General features: G+C 48.7%; 6 protein-coding genes across 6 annotated transcripts; 4 read left to right on the top strand and 2 right to left on the bottom strand.

The window, feature by feature from the left end:
• Window positions 1-1,940: 1,940 nt before the first annotated feature.
• On the top strand, window positions 1,941-3,241 carry V1508DRAFT_463926 (uncharacterized protein). The gene is made up of 3 exons (XM_066942886.1): window positions 1,941-2,283; window positions 2,339-2,592; window positions 2,649-3,241. The coding sequence occupies exons 2-3, from the start codon at window positions 2,340-2,342 to the stop codon at window positions 3,131-3,133; spliced, it is 738 nt and encodes a 245-aa protein (XP_066793538.1). The 5' UTR covers window positions 1,941-2,283; window position 2,339; the 3' UTR covers window positions 3,134-3,241.
• An 894-nt stretch (window positions 3,242-4,135) lies between these two features.
• Window positions 4,136-10,504, top strand: V1508DRAFT_424315 (uncharacterized protein; the record flags this gene model as incomplete). Its single annotated transcript, XM_066941272.1, has 19 exons — window positions 4,136-4,221; window positions 4,247-4,259; window positions 4,282-4,359; window positions 4,398-4,417; window positions 4,462-4,987; window positions 5,051-5,409; window positions 5,446-5,534; window positions 5,686-5,690; window positions 5,754-7,616; window positions 7,641-7,661; window positions 7,683-7,883; window positions 7,914-7,957; window positions 7,997-8,090; window positions 8,118-8,174; window positions 8,211-8,593; window positions 8,621-8,709; window positions 8,737-8,841; window positions 8,885-10,344; window positions 10,430-10,504. Coding segments are annotated over 19 exons (5,568 nt in total), but the record flags the coding sequence as incomplete, so codon positions are not given.
• A 683-nt stretch (window positions 10,505-11,187) lies between these two features.
• On the top strand, window positions 11,188-12,729 carry V1508DRAFT_257121 (Norsolorinic acid reductase). Its single transcript, XM_066936418.1, has 5 exons — window positions 11,188-11,672; window positions 11,733-12,012; window positions 12,102-12,146; window positions 12,202-12,643; window positions 12,699-12,729. The coding sequence occupies exons 1-4, from the start codon at window positions 11,493-11,495 to the stop codon at window positions 12,366-12,368; spliced, it is 672 nt and encodes a 223-aa protein (XP_066793536.1). The 5' UTR covers window positions 11,188-11,492; the 3' UTR covers window positions 12,369-12,643; window positions 12,699-12,729.
• A 5-nt stretch (window positions 12,730-12,734) lies between these two features.
• Window positions 12,735-14,267, top strand: V1508DRAFT_256987 (hemerythrin HHE cation binding domain-containing protein). Its single transcript, XM_066936417.1, has 3 exons — window positions 12,735-12,997; window positions 13,050-13,521; window positions 13,591-14,267. The coding sequence occupies exons 2-3, from the start codon at window positions 13,189-13,191 to the stop codon at window positions 13,903-13,905; spliced, it is 648 nt and encodes a 215-aa protein (XP_066793535.1). The 5' UTR covers window positions 12,735-12,997; window positions 13,050-13,188; the 3' UTR covers window positions 13,906-14,267.
• Window positions 14,268-15,820: 1,553 nt separating this feature from the next.
• On the bottom strand, window positions 15,821-16,676 carry V1508DRAFT_406214 (Alpha/Beta hydrolase protein; the record flags this gene model as incomplete). Its single annotated transcript, XM_066938756.1, has 3 exons — window positions 15,821-15,973; window positions 16,035-16,591; window positions 16,613-16,676. 3 exons carry the CDS (start codon window positions 16,674-16,676, stop codon window positions 15,821-15,823), a joined length of 774 nt encoding a protein of 257 aa, XP_066793534.1.
• A 1,685-nt stretch (window positions 16,677-18,361) lies between these two features.
• V1508DRAFT_434709 (uncharacterized protein) lies at window positions 18,362-19,100 on the bottom strand (the record flags this gene model as incomplete). The annotated part of the gene is made up of 2 exons (XM_066942036.1): window positions 18,362-18,922; window positions 19,089-19,100. The coding sequence occupies 2 exons, from the start codon at window positions 19,098-19,100 to the stop codon at window positions 18,362-18,364; spliced, it is 573 nt and encodes a 190-aa protein (XP_066793533.1).
• Window positions 19,101-20,110: the final 1,010 nt, after the last annotated feature.

Genomic DNA, 20,110 nt, shown 5'->3' with positions numbered 1-20,110 from the left:
CACGTAATCCTAATAATGTTTACATACTTGAGACTGACCCTGATTACTAGGGCTTCTGAATACAAATGGCTCTACGTAATCAGGATGACGCGGTTGACTTTGTCACCGAACCCCCGCATTTAGAATATTCTAGTGTGCACCATACACCTATAGAATAAGCTGTCTAAAATGCTGTCGACAAATCATTTGTTCATTTGTCATGATTTGTCAGAATGAACATCTGACTCTATATTTGTCAGCTGTGTTATTTGTCTGAACATCTGACAATAACGATGTGTCGCTGTAGCATGAAGGTTGATTCTCAACACCTCATCTATCCTACTGAGTTTCTTCGCGTTCGTCTCCGTCCCCATCGAGCTAAAATACCACCGAGTGATTTCATCGCACCAAATAATTATGTCTTTGTATGGTTTCAGATATCTCACTTTTCTCGTGCTACTGCATGTTGTATAGGTGTGCCCAGAGATACCATTGTCTGTTGTATGGAGAGATATTCTTAGTAACAACCCTTGTCTGTGGTCTAAGATCTACGAATTATCCTAGTAAGTGCGATGCCGGAGATTCAGAGATGGGCAGACCGAGCGGATCAACACCACCTTGAAACAGTACCTGCGCCTGTACGTCAACTACCAGCAAGACAAACTGGGTGGATCGTCTTCCGCTTGCCGAGTTTGGGGTATCTGCGATAACTAAAGGGACACCGTGTTTTGCAAATTATGGATTCCATCCACGATTCAGGGTATCGAGCTTCCTGCCAGCAAAGTAGAAGCGGCCCTGTTCGCAAAACAGTTAGAGACGCTTCATGGTTTTCTTCGTGAGGAGATTAGTTTTGCTCAGGCGGCACAAGCTGAGTCCGCCAATCATCATCGCACGCCGGCCCCAACAATTCGCATCGGCGACGTGTGATTACGACGCAACATCGCCACTACGAGACCCTCAACAAAACTCGACTACAAGAGATTACCACCATTTGCTGTACGCCGGGTAATTTATAGCCACTCCTTCGAACTCGAGTTGCCGCCTACGATGTGCGTCCAGCCAGTACACGATTGGTAGTATGTCTGGCGGAACATAAGAGGAGGGTTTTGTCCTCGCCGCCAGACCAAGGGAAAAGATCTTGTTTTCCAGTTATAGTCTTAGTCCCTATCACACGAATCCTGTTGCCCCCTGCTTTCTCGCCCTGCCTTGAAGTGTAGTCCAGTCAACGACCAGCCGAGTCCAGTCCTTCGACAGCATGTCACTCGGGGTAGCAGCTGTCTTGGCTATAATGCCTCCCCTCTCGCTCCAAGTATCCTGGCCTGATAGCTTTCTTCGCCCTCTTGCATTCAGCGCTAGACGAAGGGCTTGATGATTACTGCTTTGGTCGAAGCAAAATCCAATTCTGATCTTCCCTTTCCTGCGAGCTGGTCCTTAAAATAATGCTTTAGTGCGGTCAGTTGCAGAGCTTCGTCCGCTGGCATTTCTTCTGTCCCAGAAGGCGAACCTCGATCCTCTCTAATAGGGCCACAATATTGACATACTCCTCCAGGGAATTGTCATCTAATTCATCTAGATTCTAGAACGCAATCCATATGCAATTTCTTACCTATTGTCACTTCAGATTCTTCAGAGTTCATGATGTTCTCTCCACTCAAGTTACCAGTTTCTGTTTCTCCGTATAGAAAAAAAACAAGCATTGCGGGGTAAATCCTAACACCGTTCCTTATCCCCGGTGCGCACAGTCGAGTACGTGTCTCCGGAACTGGTAGTGTCCAAGTGGCTTAGCAAAAGCCAGCTAACCCGATAGGGCTACACAAATCCTTAAGACTCTTGTACGCTGTTTCCTGGGGCGCAAACCGTACAAGCCAATGACGTAATTTCAGGTACTACACTTCAGCCGCTCAAGTGAAGGACTGTGCGCTTGATGTCGCAGCATGTCGGTAGACATTAATAAGCGGCTCAGTAAAGCGAACCAAGGCGATTTTGGTGTACCCCTCGCTTAGGTGATGGAGGTAGCCCAATGAACTCTACTCTATTATCCTAATGCGCGAATTTCTTGTATTAGCTAAACTGTACGAGTAAGAGCCGCTTTTCATATGTGTGCTAATTTTACATTGCGCACTGTAGTCAGCCTGCCTCTTTGGTCTCAAGGGAATCCGTATTCCCCTTTGTATTTAACACTCACGACTCAATCTTGATTCTTTGTTTCAACAAATCTCCACATCCTAAACTCCACACATCAAAATGAGGTCGAATTACGGCCCCCTGAGTCTGCTCCCAACTCCGGGTGGGGAACCTGGCAAAGTAAATAACCCTTTTTTTGTATTTACTGATTATAACGTCAACTGACGATTTTAAGGATGCCACAGAACCATTCATCGAGTTTGGGTCGCACATGGCCCTGGTGCACAACATCATCATCGGGGCTGGAACAGCATGTACCTGCAAGCTCCCAAACTAGAGAACGCCGATGTGCCGGTTTCCTGAATTACTGTCAAGCATGGTATTGGTTTGTGGTCGGCCATCATGACAGCGAGGAAGCCGTCTTGTTCCCCGCAATCGAGAAGGCGACGGGTGTTAAGGGTATTATGGATGAGGATGTCAAAGAGCATGGTAAGTTTTGGACCGTAAAAAAGCAGTCTTCTTATGAAACTAATGAACGGAAAAAGCGGCTTTCCACCATGGTCTGGCAGAGATGAAATCCTATATCGAAGCTCGCCTGGCCACCCCATCTAAATACAATGGCGACGAGTTTGTCAAGACCTTCGATTCCTTTGCCGAAGCTTTCCATAGCCATCTGACCAATGAGCCGTTGAAGCTCGTTTCGCTTGCCAGTTACAATTTTGACATGAAGGCAATTGGAGATGCGACGACACAGCATGCCCTGCAACGGTATTCAACTACACGTGTCTTGCCTATTTTATGGTACAATCTCGATACCAAGTATGAGGGCGGGATATGGGAGGATTTCCACTGGTGCCAGCTCCGGTCAAATGGGGTATGGTCAATGTTATGGGCTGGCGGAGGAGCAATTGGTGGCGCTTTAGCAGCTGTAGTGCAAGTTTGGTGGAGCGAGAGGAGTTGTACTGTTTGCGAAAGGAGTACTGATGTGTCTGGATATGTAATGATAATACGTGTGTATGAGAATTATTGAGTGATACAGTCATGTTTAAAGCAAACAATGATTTTTTACACTTAATGATAGGGCCCTGTCAAACATGTTGACAATTGCGAAATAATATGCTCCCTCTTGAGGGTAGAATATAATTAAAGAGTACACAGTGGCCCACACCAGGAAAACTGTTCATTCTGTAGCCATGGTGACAAATTGTCTATCTAGTTAGATTTTGCTTCCTAGTAGGTGATGAATCTGCATAAAAGAGTTTAATTACCACTTAGGCCCCTCTGCCAATTTCTCCAATTATTTTCCTTCACCAACAGTCCCTAGGAGCGTGTGGAAATAGCTGGACGCGAAGGATGGTCTACCTGTCCAACCTTCATGGCCTTCAATTAAATGCCGAGGATGTTGAGACGACTAATCCAGAGTTGTCTTTATGCAAAATGTGGGAATAATGTAATTACAAAACGAGGATGCTTGCTTCTTTAATATCATAAGGCTACAGAGTGTCATGCTGATTTGACTTCTAATCATTTCCTGCTCCACTCATGCAGACGGAGACCAATCCACCGTATTTCTTTGCTCACATTCTACTTCCCTATCCAATTATAGGCTAAGTTTTATTTCATAATTGGCCTTCTTATGAAACTAACTTAGTCCATTTTCCTGCAGTTCTAATTTCGTGTACTTAATGACTCCCAGCTCTAACGCAAGTTTATATCATGACGATCTTACTCTCCAGACCTCTAATAGCCCTTGCGACTGCCATGAGATCCACTCTCTCGCGAGGGACGAGATGGCCCTTCTCGTGCACCACCTAGGCTGCCCCATCCCGCACGCACGGTCTATAAAGATTCAACGACTCCTCAAAGACCTCGTCCTCCCGTCCCGCAACATGCACCGGGCAACTTGACCACCGCTCCTCTTTCATCCGCCCTAATTCTCCTCCCGTTCTCTTCAAATGGTGCGAGGCCCGCGATAAATACAGCGCAGCGGAACGGGCCCCACGGCGGATCATGAGGCCTCGTTGCCGTGTAGTGCACGAGGTATGCGGCTGCTAGCGTGGCACCGTGCGAGAAACCCAGGACACCGTCAAATGGCCCCTCGTCTTCTACAATGCAGTCGTTCCATCGACACAGGTATGGACAGATATTATTATATTGTCACTTATAAATTAACATAAGATAGCCTGTAGCTCCAGCCTGGTCGCCTTGCATCTGGCATGCAATGCCATCCGCGCCGGAGAATCTACGCAGGCAATTGTGGGCGGTCAAATCTTATTCTCGGACCGGCGCCGCAGATTGCATTAAGCATGCTCAGGTAGGAAGTATCTCACTTGCCACCACGGGACTAACAGATCACAGATTTCTCTCTCCAGATGGGCGTTGCTATGCCTATGATGAGCGCGGCAATGGATTTGGCCGAGGAGAGGGGGCCTCCTGTCTCATTCTGAAGCGTCTCGACGAGGCGCTCCAGGCGGGCGACACCATACGTGCCGTGATCCGCAACTCTGGAACAAACCAGGATGGTAAGACGGCGGGAATCACGCTTCCCAGTGGGAAGGCCCAGGTCGAGCTGATCAGTAGCCTTTACCGGGCTGCGGGAATCGACCCGTCCGAGACGACGTATGTGGAGGCGCATGGCACGGGCACTGCAGTGGGAGACCCGATTGAAGCATGTTCTCTGTCGACCGTGTTCTCACCAGGACGGAGCCTTGAGGAGCCGTTGAAGGTCGGCTCAGTCAAGTCAAATATCGGGCATTTGGAAGGAGGCAGCGGGATCGCAGCGGTGGTGAAGACGGTTCTGATGCTCGAGAAGGGATGCATCCTCCCGAATCTTGACTTTAGAAAGGCCAATCCTCGCATACCCATGCATCATTGGAAGATCGAGGTATGATTCATGCTAAGAGAAAGCTCAGTAGGCTAACATGTACAAATCCCTACGGCCGTGCAGCCGTGGAAACCCCCGAAAGTTCGTAGAGCTTCGATTAACAACTTTGGCTTTGGTGGCAGCAATGCCCATGTGATTATAGAAGATGCGTGCAGCTATCTCGCCGCTCACGGCCTGGAAGGAAACGTTAGGCACGTAGAGATACCACCCACATTAAATGGTATCCACCTAGAAAATGGAGATCAGCGCCCTCGACTCTTTGTCCTCTCTGCCATAGACGAGGCATCTGGCGCGCGGCAAGTCAAGGCTCTAGCCGAGTTCGTTGCTGCAAGGGAAAATTCTCCTCTTGACTTCTTGGATGACCTTGCTGTCACTCTAGGGGAGCGCAGGACTGTCCTCCCGTGGAGAGCAGCCATACTCTCGTGATCAATTGAACAATTAAAAAACGGCTTAAATAGCCAGAGTCTGAAGTTTGTAAAAGCCCAAAAAAATGTCAAGATTGGATTCGTCTTCACGGGTCAAGGAGCCCAGGGAGCGCAGTGGTGTGGTATGAGAAGAGAACTGAAGATACAAAATGAGAAGTAAAAGAGGGAGGGTGCGCAAGGCGCCCGACGTCGATGTATGCGTCGTCGAGTTATTCTTTGTGAGTGATTCCGGCAGTACAGCTCCTCGTTTTATCAGTTTTTCTATTGTTGTAGCCAGTGTTCAGGGTTCAGGGCTGACCCACGCATAACCCGTCTACCGCGACTCGCTGCTTCGGTCTGAGTCGATGCTGAAGACTCTTGGGGCTCCTTGGTCATTGCTGGGTAAGTTCATTTATTTGTTATCCTTAAACCAACGTCTATCCCCAGACACAACTCGAGCTCATTTATTGGAACGGCTGACAACCATAGATGAGCTTGCGCAAGATGATCCGTCTCGGCTTGGAACTGCCTTGTTCAGCCAACCCCTTTGTACAGCTGTCCAGATTGCCTTGGTGGATCTCCTCAGGTCCTGGAACATCATCCCGTCGAGCGTTACAGGACACTCTAGCGGAGAAATCGCTGCGGCGTATGCAGCCGGCGTTCTGACCCAGGAAGCTGCCCTGGTTGTTGCGTATCACCGCGGCGTTGCTGTGGCGGGACTCAAAGATGAGCCTAATCCGTGTGTTGGTGCCATGATGGCGGTAGGATTGTCGAGAGATGAAACTCAGGACTTCATCAGCCACCTGAACAACGTGAGGGCGAATATTGCTTGCATCAACAGTCCGAGCAGCGTGACTGTCTCCGGCGACGAGGCTGCGATTGACGAGCTTCAAGCCGTCCTTCAGGAGAAAGGCGTGTTTGCCCGGAAGCTTGCTGTTGATATTGCCTACCACTCTCATCATATGAATGCCGTGTTTGGGCAATGCCTCGCTGCCCTCCAAAACCTTCAAATTGTGGACTCTGGGTCAGTTGACTTCTACTCCTCTGTCAGTGGGACCATCATTGAGCACAAAGAGCTTAAGCCGAATTACTGGGCTACAAACATGGTATCGCCCGTTCAGTTCTGTGACTCTCTCCTCCACCTTGTCCTAGGGAAAGGTAGCACCAAGCAGAAACGAAGAGGAGGCGCAGCAGTGGATGTTCTCGTCGAAATTGGCCCTCATTCAGCACTTTATGGTCCCATCAAGCAAATCCTAACGACCGATACTAAGCTCTCATCTGTACAATACTTCTCGGCTCTCATTCGCAACACGAATGCAGTAGGCAGTTGTCTTCAGCTTGCAATCCGCCTGCTTCAAAGCGGAATTCCGGTCGACCTGCATGCAGTTAACTGCCCTTCCGGCCACGAGAGCAATAAATTGCTGGTCGACCTACCGCCGTATAGCTGGAATCACTCAACTATGTACTGGGCAAAGGGCATCTCAAGTTCCCAGAAACCGCACACGGCCTTCCCGAGGAGTGACTTCCTGGGTATCCCCATTGGCGATTCGAGCTCTCCAGACGCGCGGTGGAGAAATATTCTTCGCACATCTGAAATTCCCTGGATTCAGGACCACAATGTCCAGTCAAACACAGTATGCCCAGCAGCGTTCTATGTGGTCATGGCCATAGAAGCCGCGTATCAGCGAGCCTCGACGCGGGGGATCAACATCCAGGGGTATAATTTCCATGAGATCTCGATCGGCCATGCGCTTGTAATTCCACAAACGTCAGGTGAGGTAGAGATTATGATCTCCCTGAAACCCTACAATGAAAGCATCCAGGAGGTTTCAGACCTCTGGGACGAGTTTTGTGTGCCCTCCTCCTCCAACGGGACGTCCTGGACCACGCACTGCCGAGGCTTGATATCTGTGCAAAAACACGCCGAGCCAACTGAAGTAGATGGGGGACGAGATGAGCTTGAAGAGAGAGAGGAATATATGCAAATGATCAAAATGTTTGACAACGAGTGTACAACAGACCATGACATAGAAAATGTGTATAAGGCGCTTAAGGAGCTTGGTCTCAACTTTGGACCTACCTTTACTAACATGGAGAACGCTCGTTCAAGTCTCGATAGGTGCGTGGCGACTGTGTCTATCCCTGACACCGCCGAAGTGATGCCAGCAAGACATCAATATCCCTTTATCTTGCACCCAGCAACTCTGGACGGTTTCATCCACCCTGTCTTCGCAATTTCCATTAATCAGAATCTCGACCAGGGAACGCCAGTGCCTACATTTATCAGGGAGATGTTTGTATCGCAAAATATCGCGAACGGCCTAGCCTGCCAATTCGACGTCTACGACAAGATGGATAAGAGAGATCTGGGAAACAGTTTGAATCAGGGCATGCAGCATTCACGAAACTCTCTGGTTGTTTTTGATAAAGAGAAGAAAGAATTAAAACCTGCAGTGAAAATCAGGGGATTGCGATTCGGCTCACTTCATCGGGTGTCTGAAGGATTAGATGGAAATGCCCAGAAACTCGCACACCGGATTTACTGGAGGCCGGACCCGGATTTCCTGTCCCAGAATCAAATCGTCAAACTTACCGAAGCCTTCAGGCTGCCTCACAAAGTCAAGAATCAAGCGGCAATGGTGCAGCAGGCTGCCTTCTACTATGCAGAGCAGGCTCTGAACGAGGTTCCTGTCGCGGACGTTCCCAACATGGCGCCTCACCACCAGAGGCTCTACTCCACCATGACAGACATGTGCAGGTGCGTTCATGAAGGCCGTCTCGGCGTTTTCGACACATCCGCTTGGACCAGCGTCGACAAGGAAGGGCGAAGAGCGCTCTGCAATAATATCCAGTCAACCCATTACGAGATCCTCTGCCACATCGGTGAAAACCTGCCTAGGATTCTCCGCCAGGAGATCGACCCCTTGACGCTGATGATGGAAGACGATCGGCTAGAGAGGCACTACAGGATGAACCAGGCACTCTCCCAGTCATACGAACAGGCCGCGATCTATGCCGACCTCCTCGCCAATAAGAACCCCTTCTTGAATGTCCTCGAGATTGGCGCGGGCACGGGAGGAGCCACGTTCCCTCTGCTTCAAGCACTAGGCGGTCGTGATGGGGAGACGCCTCGATTTGCTAAATACGACTTAACGGACATCTCCACTGGCTTCTTTGAGAAGGTGATGGAGAAGACACAGGCGTTCGGCGAGTTGGTATCGTTCAAGAGGCTAGATATCGAGCAAGATCCTATTCAACAGGGATTTAGCCCCGCCTCCTATGACCTAATCATAGCAGCAAATGTCCTGCACGCCACCAGTAATCTGGGGAATACAATGAATAGAGTCCGGGGGCTTCTTAAGCCCGGCGGCACGCTTATCTTGATCGAGATCACGGTCAAGAACCTCGCCGCCTCCGTCATCTTTGGGACCCTCCCAGGTTGGTGGATAGGTATGTATGTGTTCCCCGCGCGAGACTCCGCTGACCATCACAGGCGAAGAAGGGACGCGGCGAGATGGCCCCTTGATGACAGAGAATGAATGGGATGCTCTACTTCGGAAGACTAACTTCACTGGCACAAAGGCTGTCCTATGGGACACGCCAGATCTTGAAAACCATCATAGCTCCACGGTCATCTCGACTGCAGCGCTCGAACCTGTCTCGTCTCTCCCAGAAGTTATTATCCTCACAGAGTGTTCACTGCCGGACCCATGCGCAGATCAATTGACGAGGCTCCTAAGCAGCATAGGTGTGACCTCGAAGCTTGCCGACATCACCGAGCATGACCTGAGCAACAAATTATGCATTGTCCTAAGCTCACGCACGCACTGCATCCTACGAAACCCATCGCGGAGCCAATATGATGCCATCAAGCGCATCTTCCTCAAGAGCGCAGGCGTCCTATGGGTCAATCACGGCGCTCAGATCGAGTCCAGCGCCCCGGATCTCAACCTGGTCACGGGGCTAGCACGGACGATAAAGGCAGAGAAAGGCGACACTTTGATCGTGACTCTTGATCTCGACTCAGGCAGCTCTCCCTCAGATCCTCCAGAAGCAGAGACAATCTTCACAGTCTTCAAGACTAATTTCGGCACCAACGTGGGCATATCGGAAATCGACTCGGAGTACGCGGAGCGAGAGGGCGTCGTAATGATTCCCCGAGTGATCGAAGATCATACATTGACGTCCTTCGTGATGTCTAGCATCGGCCATCCAACGGCGAAAGAAGAGGCGTATCATCAGGAGGGGCGGCACCTGCGAGCCGAGATCAAGATGCCTGGGTACCTTGACAGCCTGCAATTTGTGGACGATGTTCGAATATCAGGAGACCTACCGCGCGATTTCGTCCAGATCGAGGTCAAGGCGTCTGGTGTGAACTTCCGGGACGTCATGTCTGCCTCGGGTCAGATCGAGCCGTATCCCCTCGGATGCGAGTGCGCGGGCGTGATCACAGCCGTGGGGTTATCTGTCCAAGGATTCCGACCCGGTGATCGGGTCATTGCAAACGCGCGGGGAGGGACCATCTGCACCACCATCCGCGCATCGACCAACGAGATCGAGCACATTCCTGAGGACTTGCCGTTTGACATCGCGGCGTCTCTGCCCATCATCTACTTCACCGCGTACTACGCCGTGTTCAAAGTAGCCCGCCTGGTAAAGGGTGAGACGATCCTCGTTCATGCGGCTTCTGGCGGACTGGGCCAGGCAATTATCAACCTTGCATTGCTTGTTGGAGCAGATATATATGCTACTGTCGGGACGCTCGAGAAGAAGGACCTCCTCATGACGGAATTCCACATCCCCGAGGACCACATCTTCTCAAGCCGGGACCGCACCTTCGCGACGGGCATCATGCGGCGGACGCGTGGCAAGGGCGTCGACGTCGTCATGAACTCTCTCAGCGGCGACGCCCTGCGCCTGACGTGGGACTGCATCGCCCCGTTCGGCCGGTTCGTGGAGCAGAAGCTTTTGCCAAGCATGCAATACGAATTAGTCTGTTCTTCATCTCTGTTCAACCCAAGATGACTACTTCAATCAGTCTTACGGGTCTTCCTACGCGCGAGGCTGTTGCGGACGCGTTATATCGTGGCGTCCTTGGCCTGGACACCAATGACTTTGCGATGTTCAAATCAGCTTTCGTTGAAGGGAAAGATACACGCTTCGACTTGAACGGCACCATTCTGAAAGGTATGGACGAGATCAACGACAAGATTTTCAACTTCATTGGGCCCCTCGACCCTACACACACCGTCAGCAACATTCGCGTGGACGTGAAGAATGGCGGAAAATACGGCTAGTATGACGGCACATGCAGTCGCGCAGTATTACATGCCAGGAGAGGGCTGCGACCCAGCAGCGAAAAGGTTATTGACAGGGGGTTTGTACTTCATCGACCTTGTCAGAGGCAGCAGTGATGCGTTATGGAAGATTTGTAAATGGACGTTGAAGTTGGTCTGGCTCGAGGGCGACAGGTCAATTGTGACGAGATAGATGAGCAAGGTTGACAGAGGATAAGTCTAGAGAACTGAGAGAGACTCTCAGTATCTATGGAGTTATTAGTCTTGACTTGAAAGCTAAGCTTCTTGTACGAGATCTCTGAGTTTGCTGTTTGTCAACAGAGAATGTCCTTTGAAAGCATTTTTGAATTGTTTCTATTGATGTATCAAGCTTCTATGCCTAAAATTGTTGAGAATTATCCTTCAAGCTACAGCGACACGTCATCAGATGATGCAAATGAGCGCAGTGGATAGGAGTTGGTGAGAGCCTAGAGGATTCTTCAAATCTCCAGTCTCAAGATTTAGCATTATTGTCTGAACTCTCTCATATGCCGAGCTCAGTGGAAGTTCACACGCACGCGAGGTTTTCAACCGCTACCGAATTGTTATATATGATCCCTAACTCGCCTTTGTCAAGCATTCCCGGCGATGATTGGAACCGCTTCGTCTAGAAGATCCAATCTTTTCCTGGGTAAGCCATATAACACGCTCAGGACAATTGCTAATGATGCCATCGACACCATCGCATCGGGTCCCCGAAGAGATTGATGTCATGGGGACACTAATAAGATTAAGCAGAGCTTGGTCAGAGGAGTGGTTGGGTGAATGGATGGCTTCTCGTTAGGAATCGTGATCCGATGCATCGCGACCAAATATACCACCTTTTATCAATCCGGTAAAGACGGCGAATTTATCAAATCCAACTTTCAAGGCAACCACTTGAAGAGCATGTATGTGTCGCTAGAGGCTTCGCTAAAGAAGCTCCAGACGTCTTATATTGATATTGTAAGTTCTTGCATTCTGAAGGTTTTATTTTTCGTCTTCTTAACGATCACTGGCCTAAAGTTCCACGCGCACTGGTGGGATTTCTCGACCTCAATTCCTGAACATATGCAATCCTTGAATCGCATGATTGATGCTGGGAAGGTGCTGTATCTAGGAATTAGCGATACTCCGGCATGGGTTGTTGCTAAAGCTAACGAATACGCACGTGCACACGGCTTGACTCAGTTCAGCATATACCAAGGCAAGTGGAGTGCATCAGTGCGCGATTTTGACCGGGAAATTCTTTCCATGTGCGAGGCTGAAGATATGGCGCTTGGTCCATGGGGGGCACTTGCACAAGGTAATTTCAAGACGGCTGCGCAGCGTCAGAGTCAGGAAGGAAGGAAGTTCAGGCCTCCTTCGGAAAATGATATTAAAGTCTCTGAAAAGTTAGAGCAGATCGCAAACAAGAAGGGAACTGTAATTACCAGTATAGTATGTATTCCATAAGTTTTATAGTTTGCTTGATTCGTTGCTAACTTTGTTTCAGGCTCATTTGCTTATGTTATGCATAAAGCTCCGTACGTATACCCAATGGTTGGTGGCCGTAAACGGGAGCACTTAAAAGGCAATATCGGGCTTTGTCAATTGAGCTTACGGACGAAGATATCGATGAAATCGAGTCTGCGTACCCCTTTGACGTTGGATTCCCTATGAGCATGCTCTTTGGTTTGAATGATCCACCTTATTATAAGAGCACGAGGACAACCAAAGATGTTAACCTTGTAAAGAGCTCTGTGACACTTGACGCCCAAGAAAGTGGGACCTATTCGCCGTTATAAGGTAGAGGATTAAAAGTAGCAAGTTTTGACTGTGATTTGAGACTTGTACATACTTTCGTCGTGTGCGCAGTGACTTGTTGGAAATGTGAACCCTGGCTTGTGGCTATTAACTAATTCGGTTGGACTAGTAAGAATAGATACGCCATCTTTGTGAGTCAGTGAATTAATGCGGTTGGGTAGTTTGCATCTAATTGTCTACTGCCAGAAATTATAAACTTAATTTTAGCTTTCGTACTTTAGCATGATGGCAGGAGCTCTCTTAACACAGTGACTATAATGATATAGTCTAATGTTTCTAATCCCCGCGATGATACTTGATTATTATTGCAAATGTTGCGGTTTACGATCAAGGTCATTTGATGCTAAAGCTTCCGTACAATAGTCGCCTAGTATAAGCACTATATTCACTGTCTTCGCGTATTCATGAATGCCAATCGAGTTGTATCCTCAGGCATTGTGCAAGACAACCCTATGCTATTCGCCATTGGGCATTAGCCCACTGTGGTAAGAGATTCCTAACGCTCGCATGACGCAGATATTTAGTCCGATAGTGTAGATCTTTCCGATTTGTGGGGAGACTTTGAGCGATCGCTGGTGGGCATGCAGATCCAGGCCAGGCACGGCACCATGTCACATTTTACTAATAAAAGTCGTCCAGAGTCGCGGATTCTCTTCTATCTTCGATAAAGCGTAACATGACCGTCTTTCGACTTTGCAAGCTCTTCCATAATCACCATACGTCGCGATTCTTACCCTCTCACACCGTTCGCCGTTTTGCCAACACAACTAGAGCAATGGTGTCTGTTCTCGACGCAATTAAAAAGGACCACCGCGAACTCGAAGAGTATTACAGCAATGTCATCAACGCCAAAGATGCCAATAATCAGACGAAGTGGCAGAACCAGTTCACGTGGGAACTTGCTCGGCATTCAGTAGGCGAAGAGCTTGTCATCTACCCCGCATTAGAGAAACATCTAGGCGAGGAAGGCGTTAGGCTTGCAGACAAGGATAGGACAGAGCATCAAGTGGTAGGTCATGCCTGCATTGCGCACGCTTCCATGAAACATATGACTAACAGAGTCCAACCTTAATATTAGGTCAAGGAGAAGCTTAAGAAGTTTCAGAATCTGACACCGAATGACTCCGAGTTTATCCCGACGATCGAGTCATTGATGAAAGATCTTTCTCAACACATCGAGGAAGAAGAGACGTCTGACTTCCCCAAGCTTCAAAATGCTCTCCAAAGCTTTGAATCCGAAGACTTGGCCAAGTCATTTGACCGTACGAAAAGGTTTGTCCCGTCCCGCAGCCATCCTAGCGCACCAAACAAACCGCCGTTCGAAACAGTGGCGGGGTTGTTGGCAGCGCCAATCGATCGTTTAGCAGATATGTTTCGCAAGTTTCCCCAGTAAGTCTCTAGAACGAATGAGGGACTACACTATCTTTATAAATGCGTTCTGCTGAACATAGGGGACCACACTTTGCTATAGTACGAGTCTTATAGTTCCAGGTGTGTTGGAAGTTTTCTGTCTATCGCTTTCACAAAATTCGAAACAAAGTCTTAAGCTGCGTAACATCAGAAACTGTAACTGTCTCGGGAGTGGTGATCAAATATATCCTGGCCAGCTTAACAAAATTCTGCCCAACCTCAGGAGTCGCCCGTGAATCGTAGATGTAGCGCCTTAACATGTGGGTTTTTTTTTCCGCTTATATTTCGTTCAGGCTATACGTGGTCATTTGAAAAAACTAGATGAGGAGAAGGTTTTATGCGCGACGACCATGGGTCACCTGTACTATGATAGAAACGTTTAAAGATTGAACCAACAAGTTATATACAAGTTTAGCCAGGGCCTTGACTTGTCTGTGAAGGATTTTATGGATGTCTTTCAGCGTTTGACAACCACGGAACATTATCAGATTCATATTGTTTGGATAACAAAACAGTTCACTGAGGTCGTATTGATCAATACTGTTTTTCTCGATGTGATGGTAGTGATAGTAGTGTAGCATCAACCTCGACGTTATGGTCCGGCACTTGCCTTTTCAGGCATTCTGATCGATGTCTGGACCCCCTTCGTTTAGGTGATCCGATCTTTTCTTGAGCAACCCACATAACCCGCTGCGGATAATTGCTAATGATGCCATCGACACCATCTTCAATCAATTTGGCAATGGTCACTTCGTGGTCGACGGTTCATGGTATGACGACCGACATGCCGCGACAGTGGGCGCGCCACACTATGTCCTTAGTGACAAAGGGCTGGTACCCCGGTGTGTTGATAGTTTCGTTTGACGGTATACCGTGCACAGGGCTAAGAATCGACGCCTCAATAGAGGCCGCTGCGGCGACCCAGTCACCATCGAAGTCATTCAAATCTACGCCTCCGAGCCAGGGGTACGATCCGTTTACCTGAACAATGGTCGTCTCGAGGAGGGCAACCGTCACAATTTCGGGAAACTTCTACTTGATTCCGATCAGGGTCCGCCAGTCAAATGATTGGATCGTTGTACGGGATGCGAAACCTCGGTTCTTGAGGATTGGAATGATGTCATTGATGTACTTGTCAACTGGCAGCGTCTGGTTTGGATTTTGTGGGTCGATCTTGGTTTCGAGGTTGATGCCAATCTGCTTGTCGCCGTAGCAGCCTATCAGGTCCAGGACTTCTTCGAGCGTGGCAATGCGTGTATTCGCGTGCACTGGATCTGTCTGTCAATAGAGTCCAAAGAACTGAATGACTTCAAGCGTACGTTTTGCCTGGGGATGCTCGACTAATTGCAAGTCGCAGCTCAGTGTATTGACCTCTTGCAGAGTCAGGTTAGCGATATATGAGTAAATCAAGTACAGCCATATTCTAGATCGGCAGAAATCCTTACTTACACACCATTCCCAGCAAAAGCCAAAGAGAAATCATGAACTCTGTCATTAGCTCAAACATCGGGAATGGCCACGCTCAAGCACACCTGGATTCGAATCTATTCCTAAAGACATCGCGAATGAAACACGCTACGTCCAAATGTTGACGCTCCAGAAAGTTTTGCCGTAAGACGGCGAAAAGTATTCCGTATCAGCGATATTAGATCTATTAGGTCGCCGATCGTTTCGTCGATGTCCCCTACTGAACTCGCTACTGACTTCGAAGAACTGTGTCGTCGACATGTCGAGTAAACAATGGCTGGTGGAGCGATACGTAGAGCAGATAGCTTATACTTCGACGGATCGCGTGTCAACAGGGGCCAGAAAGCTAATTCATGGATTCTCGGCACCCTAACCTGGGATATATTGTCCAAATAATTGGGATATTTGGCTTGAAAGCCCAAATCGACGGATTAGACTTGTGCGAGGAGGAAGGATTTGATTTCAGAAGCCACTGTTTCTGGATGCCCCCCTCTGTTCTTGTTTCCCGTAGCCCCATGGTGGAAGCCGGCAAATTCCACCCGCTTTGCATTGGGAATCATTTTTTCCAACCTATCCACCGCAGCCTTTAAGTCGCGGGCTCAGACTGCCCCCAAGAAGAAGTACATTGATACCTATTGTGCTCACGAGGTCTTGTTGTTTGTCTTCGAACTCAAGTATCAGCTGAACATCGTAGTGAAGAGTCGGCGCAAGCACCTTCATCGGTATTGGGCCGTCACTTCCATCTGAGGAGCCTTCGAGTGTCATCATAAGCTTAGACATCATAATTAGAAACCACCGAGGCATACGATGGAGAGCCGGTGGTCCCATCTGCGATCCCAGCATGCCCGTCACAAGCGCAGTGGCGACTTTACCGGCCGATATCTCTTTGTCATAGCGATCCACCCAGTCTACAGATACAAGGTTTTCGGTCATTAGCGGCGGCTCGAAGATGATCGCCTTGTAGATGGCTTTGAGTTCCAAAGATGCATTTAGAGCGATAATGGCGCCGGCACTTACGCCCATGACAAAGTGTGAATCGGTCTTCGACAGTAGCGCATCTAAGTCTTCCACTTCTTTCTGAATGATGAAGTCAGGTCCATGGGGTCCGCTACGGCCACGTCCACGGCGATCGGGAAGATATACAGTGAAGGAGTCTGAGAGTGCCCTGGCCAGCTCAAAGTGACTCCAGGCCGATTCCATTGCTCCATGCAAAATAATTATACCGGGTCCCGCGCGCCGACCTTGAGGTATGAGATAATCGTCTTTTGATGTAACAGTGTCATTCATGATTGGTGGATATTATATTATATCACTATCGTGTCTGTTGGTGTGGCTGCACAGACGATTGGTGGGCGACTGATGGCAAGAAGACAGACGCTGAGTGCGTGGACTCGACTGCTATAACTACTTCCTGAAACCCTGGACAATGGCTATGTGTCGCCGTGCACGTGATCATTAATATCCGGGTAACAACATGCACGACCAACTGCGGCCGCCGTCGCACGCAAGGGACTTCCACAATCGGTCATATAAGTTATACTCAGAACAATGCACAGCAACTGCAAAAGTCCTCAAAGTCGTTGCCGGATAATGGCCGCCGATATCCCATATAAGTGTCTACGGAGAGCGCTCTATAGAATTTGATCGTTTGCAAGACGGAGGATGTTCAAATGAGGCGCCCGTATGGCCTAAGTCTATGCTTGCAGGCAGAAGAAGAAAACTGATGACGTGCGAGTTCATTGTCGCGAGAGCTTTATCACCTAGTTTTGCTCGCATGGTTCGTTTTGAACAAGTCGGACTTTTCCACATTTTGCTTAGATTGATGCCATTGAGGCCACAGATAGGAACTCATGACTGCAACCAAGTCCGGCTTTCGGTCTTCCCGAACCAATCCGCACCTTGGCGGCTCGGCCTGTCTCAAGAAGCAAATATCACTAAGGCAGAGAAGAATATCAGCGTTGTTACTGTTGCTGTTTGAATGAGACGAACACTATCAAGATGGTGCGTCTCCTTTTAAGACCGAGGCCCGATCACAGAGAAAGATTGGAACCAACTTCGTCAATTGAGGAATATACTCGCCAGATCTGATGAGTTCACCCGGCTGGTCTCGAAGGCTAAGCCTCAACTTAGTCTGTCGATAGCTGCAAAGTGGGACCAGGTGATGGATGTGTATGGCGACTATTTTGAGCTCTGCACAGCGTAAGCTAACGTATTTAGCTACGAGGAGCACTGCATAGAGAATGGCAGAGTTACTCGGGACATTGCTGCGCTTCGGCGCAAGTTTAACCAAATGGTGAATAACTGACCTATACGGTCATTCCTCACTATGTCGGTGAAAAATGTTACCAAAATCTCCATATTGGAAACCCTTCCTGATAGGAAGTCATGGAATAATTTGTGAGAAATGTACGTGCGTGACAAAGGAGTGTGGGAGGATATAGATATGGATGGACGTGGAAAAAAGGAAGGGGGGCCGAGACTCTGATCGAGAAAAGCTACTGACCAGTCCCACGGACATTCAGGTCTATATATACACAAAGAAACTCAACCTCCCCCGCTCACTATCACTAGCGTATGCGGCTACCTAAAGTAGCCAGCGCACAGGATCGCCACCAGCGATCCTCAGGAGTGACGTCAGGACACACTCCACTCGAGTAAGCGAAGAAGTGGAGATTGACTATGTCTCACAATAATTGTCCAGTTGACCGGAGAGCACAAAGAGCTTCTCCAAAACTGTGTCAGATCTAGACTAAATAGCAGCGCAGAGCTGCTATATCAAAAGATATTAGACTCCCAGGCCCAGGTACCGTCGGTGACGAACGCGCACAATTGCTAACCTTTTAGCGTTTATGTGCGTTTTCTATTGCTTATGTAACCGGATATCATAGATAAACTAACTCTGGCACGACATGAAATTCTGTCATTACTTCCTGTGAAATGCCTCTTTAGAGTATCCCAAGTAATTTATAGTGTCACTGCTTATCTCTGTCCAGAGCAATGTCCGTGAGAACCTTAAAGCTTTGTTCATCAAGGTGCAGTCCCAAATTCGTTCCATAGATTAAGCCCGGATGAAGCGAAAACGAATAGATGCCTCTTTTTTTGAGCCTAGCTGCAAGATCCACAGTAAAAAGGATATTCGCTGTCTTGGACTGGGCGTAACCGAGCCACGGTATGTAGGACTTGCCATCCTGAAAGTTCATCAAATCGGACCTCGGAGAGCATGTAACCACCGCTGGACACATTATGATCCGCGCGCCGGGACTTGCCGCTTCAAGCTTCGGCATCAGTAAATTCGTCAGCAGAAAACCGATATGGGTGGTAGCGAACTGGATCTCGATTGCTTCCTTGCTTGTCTCGAAATCCTTGACAGCCATGATCGCTGCATAGTTGATCAAGACATCGATTTTATCGATGCTCGCATTAATTTTCTCTGCTGCACTCCTAACCGAATCCAGGTCAGCTAGATCTAACTGATAGAAGCGCACATCGACGGTAGGATTGACGCCATTGATCTGCTCGATAACCGATCTGATCTATTCGGAACGACCCAGGAGTAGGATCTGCTTGGGGTTTGCAGCAGCAAGCGTGATGGCCGTTTCGGCTCCTAAAGGCTTAGCACTGGGCCCGATGATGGCAACTACATTAGGTTATTACTCGGTCGATTAAAAGCGACATAGCTAATAGAAAAGGAATACTTACACGTTTTTCCATTTACTTGCTCGCGAAATGCGTTGACAACTTCCGGTCCCGTGGTTGTAGGTGAGAAGCACGACGTGGCGTACGAAAGTAAACGATGAGTCGAATTTCAACCTTGGAAAGACTCCACGTTACTCATCGTGGGCAATCGATCCCTTTTATACTTCCTCACTTTAATCAAATTTGCGCCGATTGCCGGACATCTAAAGCGACAACGGAAGAAGTTGAGGCTATGAGAAGCCTGGCTCACGTCAGCCAGGCGCGGCTCACGAGCGTCTGGCTCGAGCTTAGAGCCTTTGAGCGTGGCGCCGCATCAAGTTTGCTGCTACAGCATGTTGCTGACCTCAATCGCAAGGACAAACCGTCTAGCTGACGGCGCAGCCAGATGAAACTACAGTTGATTGCCACGGTGTTGGGCCGCGCAGATTGGTTGAGGTTTCAGAGGACCTAACACAGCTCAACGCCGCCATCGGGGCTGAACAGATTGCCTTAGTTCAGCGAGATGCTTCTTTCCTAACGGAGTTGGAAAATATCACCGCAAGTCCTATCCATACCCTTGATGGCAACCCTGGGACGCTACCGAGTGACAGAAGTCAAATTCTAGGATTGCCGCCTTCGGATCCTCTAAATTTTTGTGACAAACTACAACGGCGTCCCGATGGCTTGGAAAACCCTAACCATATCTGACACTAATGACCCAACGTTATAACGACGCTTTTTCTCCGATGCATCTCGCGCCCTCGGTCCGCAGAAATTTTATCAATTAGCCTGCCCAGGTTGCCTGGAGGTCTTTGATTGAATAGAGTCTAAGGAACAAAAGTGGCTAGCCTTATACTTTCATATCGGCCGAACGAAGTGGCAATTACTCCTTCACCCATTGAATAACACATCTCAACAAGTCAATTTATCAACGACGGACATATATATTACTGCCTATATCCCCCCCTCAAGCAGAGAGGAGAGAAGAACCATTTATAAAATGGGGGTCTGCCCCTGAACGCAACAACGCATCAAAAGAACCAAAA

The sequence above is a fragment of the Lipomyces doorenjongii genome (genome assembly GCF_038497915.1).
Source record: "Lipomyces doorenjongii strain NRRL Y-27504 unplaced genomic scaffold V1508scaffold_67, whole genome shotgun sequence".
NCBI classification, from domain to species: domain Eukaryota; kingdom Fungi; phylum Ascomycota; class Lipomycetes; order Lipomycetales; family Lipomycetaceae; genus Lipomyces; species Lipomyces doorenjongii.
The sequence above is the reverse complement of the archived record's forward strand: the minus strand, read 5'-3'. Positions and strand labels throughout refer to the sequence as shown.

Bases quoted from the DNA above. Each gene is read 5' to 3' on its own strand.
- V1508DRAFT_463926 (XM_066942886.1), top strand. From the start codon at position 2,340: ATGCCACAGAACCATTCATCGAGTTTGGGTCGCACATGGCCCTGGTGC. The intron at 2,593-2,648 runs GTAAGTTTTGGA...GAACGGAAAAAG, and splicing joins TGAGGATGTCAAAGAGCATG to CGGCTTTCCACCATGGTCTG.
- V1508DRAFT_257121 (XM_066936418.1), top strand. From the start codon at position 11,493: ATGGATGGCTTCTCGTTAGGAATCGTGATCCGATGCATCGCGACCAAA. The intron at 11,673-11,732 runs GTAAGTTCTTGC...ACTGGCCTAAAG, and splicing joins AGACGTCTTATATTGATATT to TTCCACGCGCACTGGTGGGA. The intron at 12,147-12,201 runs GTATGTATTCCA...ACTTTGTTTCAG, and splicing joins GAACTGTAATTACCAGTATA to GCTCATTTGCTTATGTTATG.
- V1508DRAFT_256987 (XM_066936417.1), top strand. From the start codon at position 13,189: ATGACCGTCTTTCGACTTTGCAAGCTCTTCCATAATCACCATACGTCG. The intron at 13,522-13,590 runs GTAGGTCATGCC...CCTTAATATTAG, and splicing joins ATAGGACAGAGCATCAAGTG to GTCAAGGAGAAGCTTAAGAA.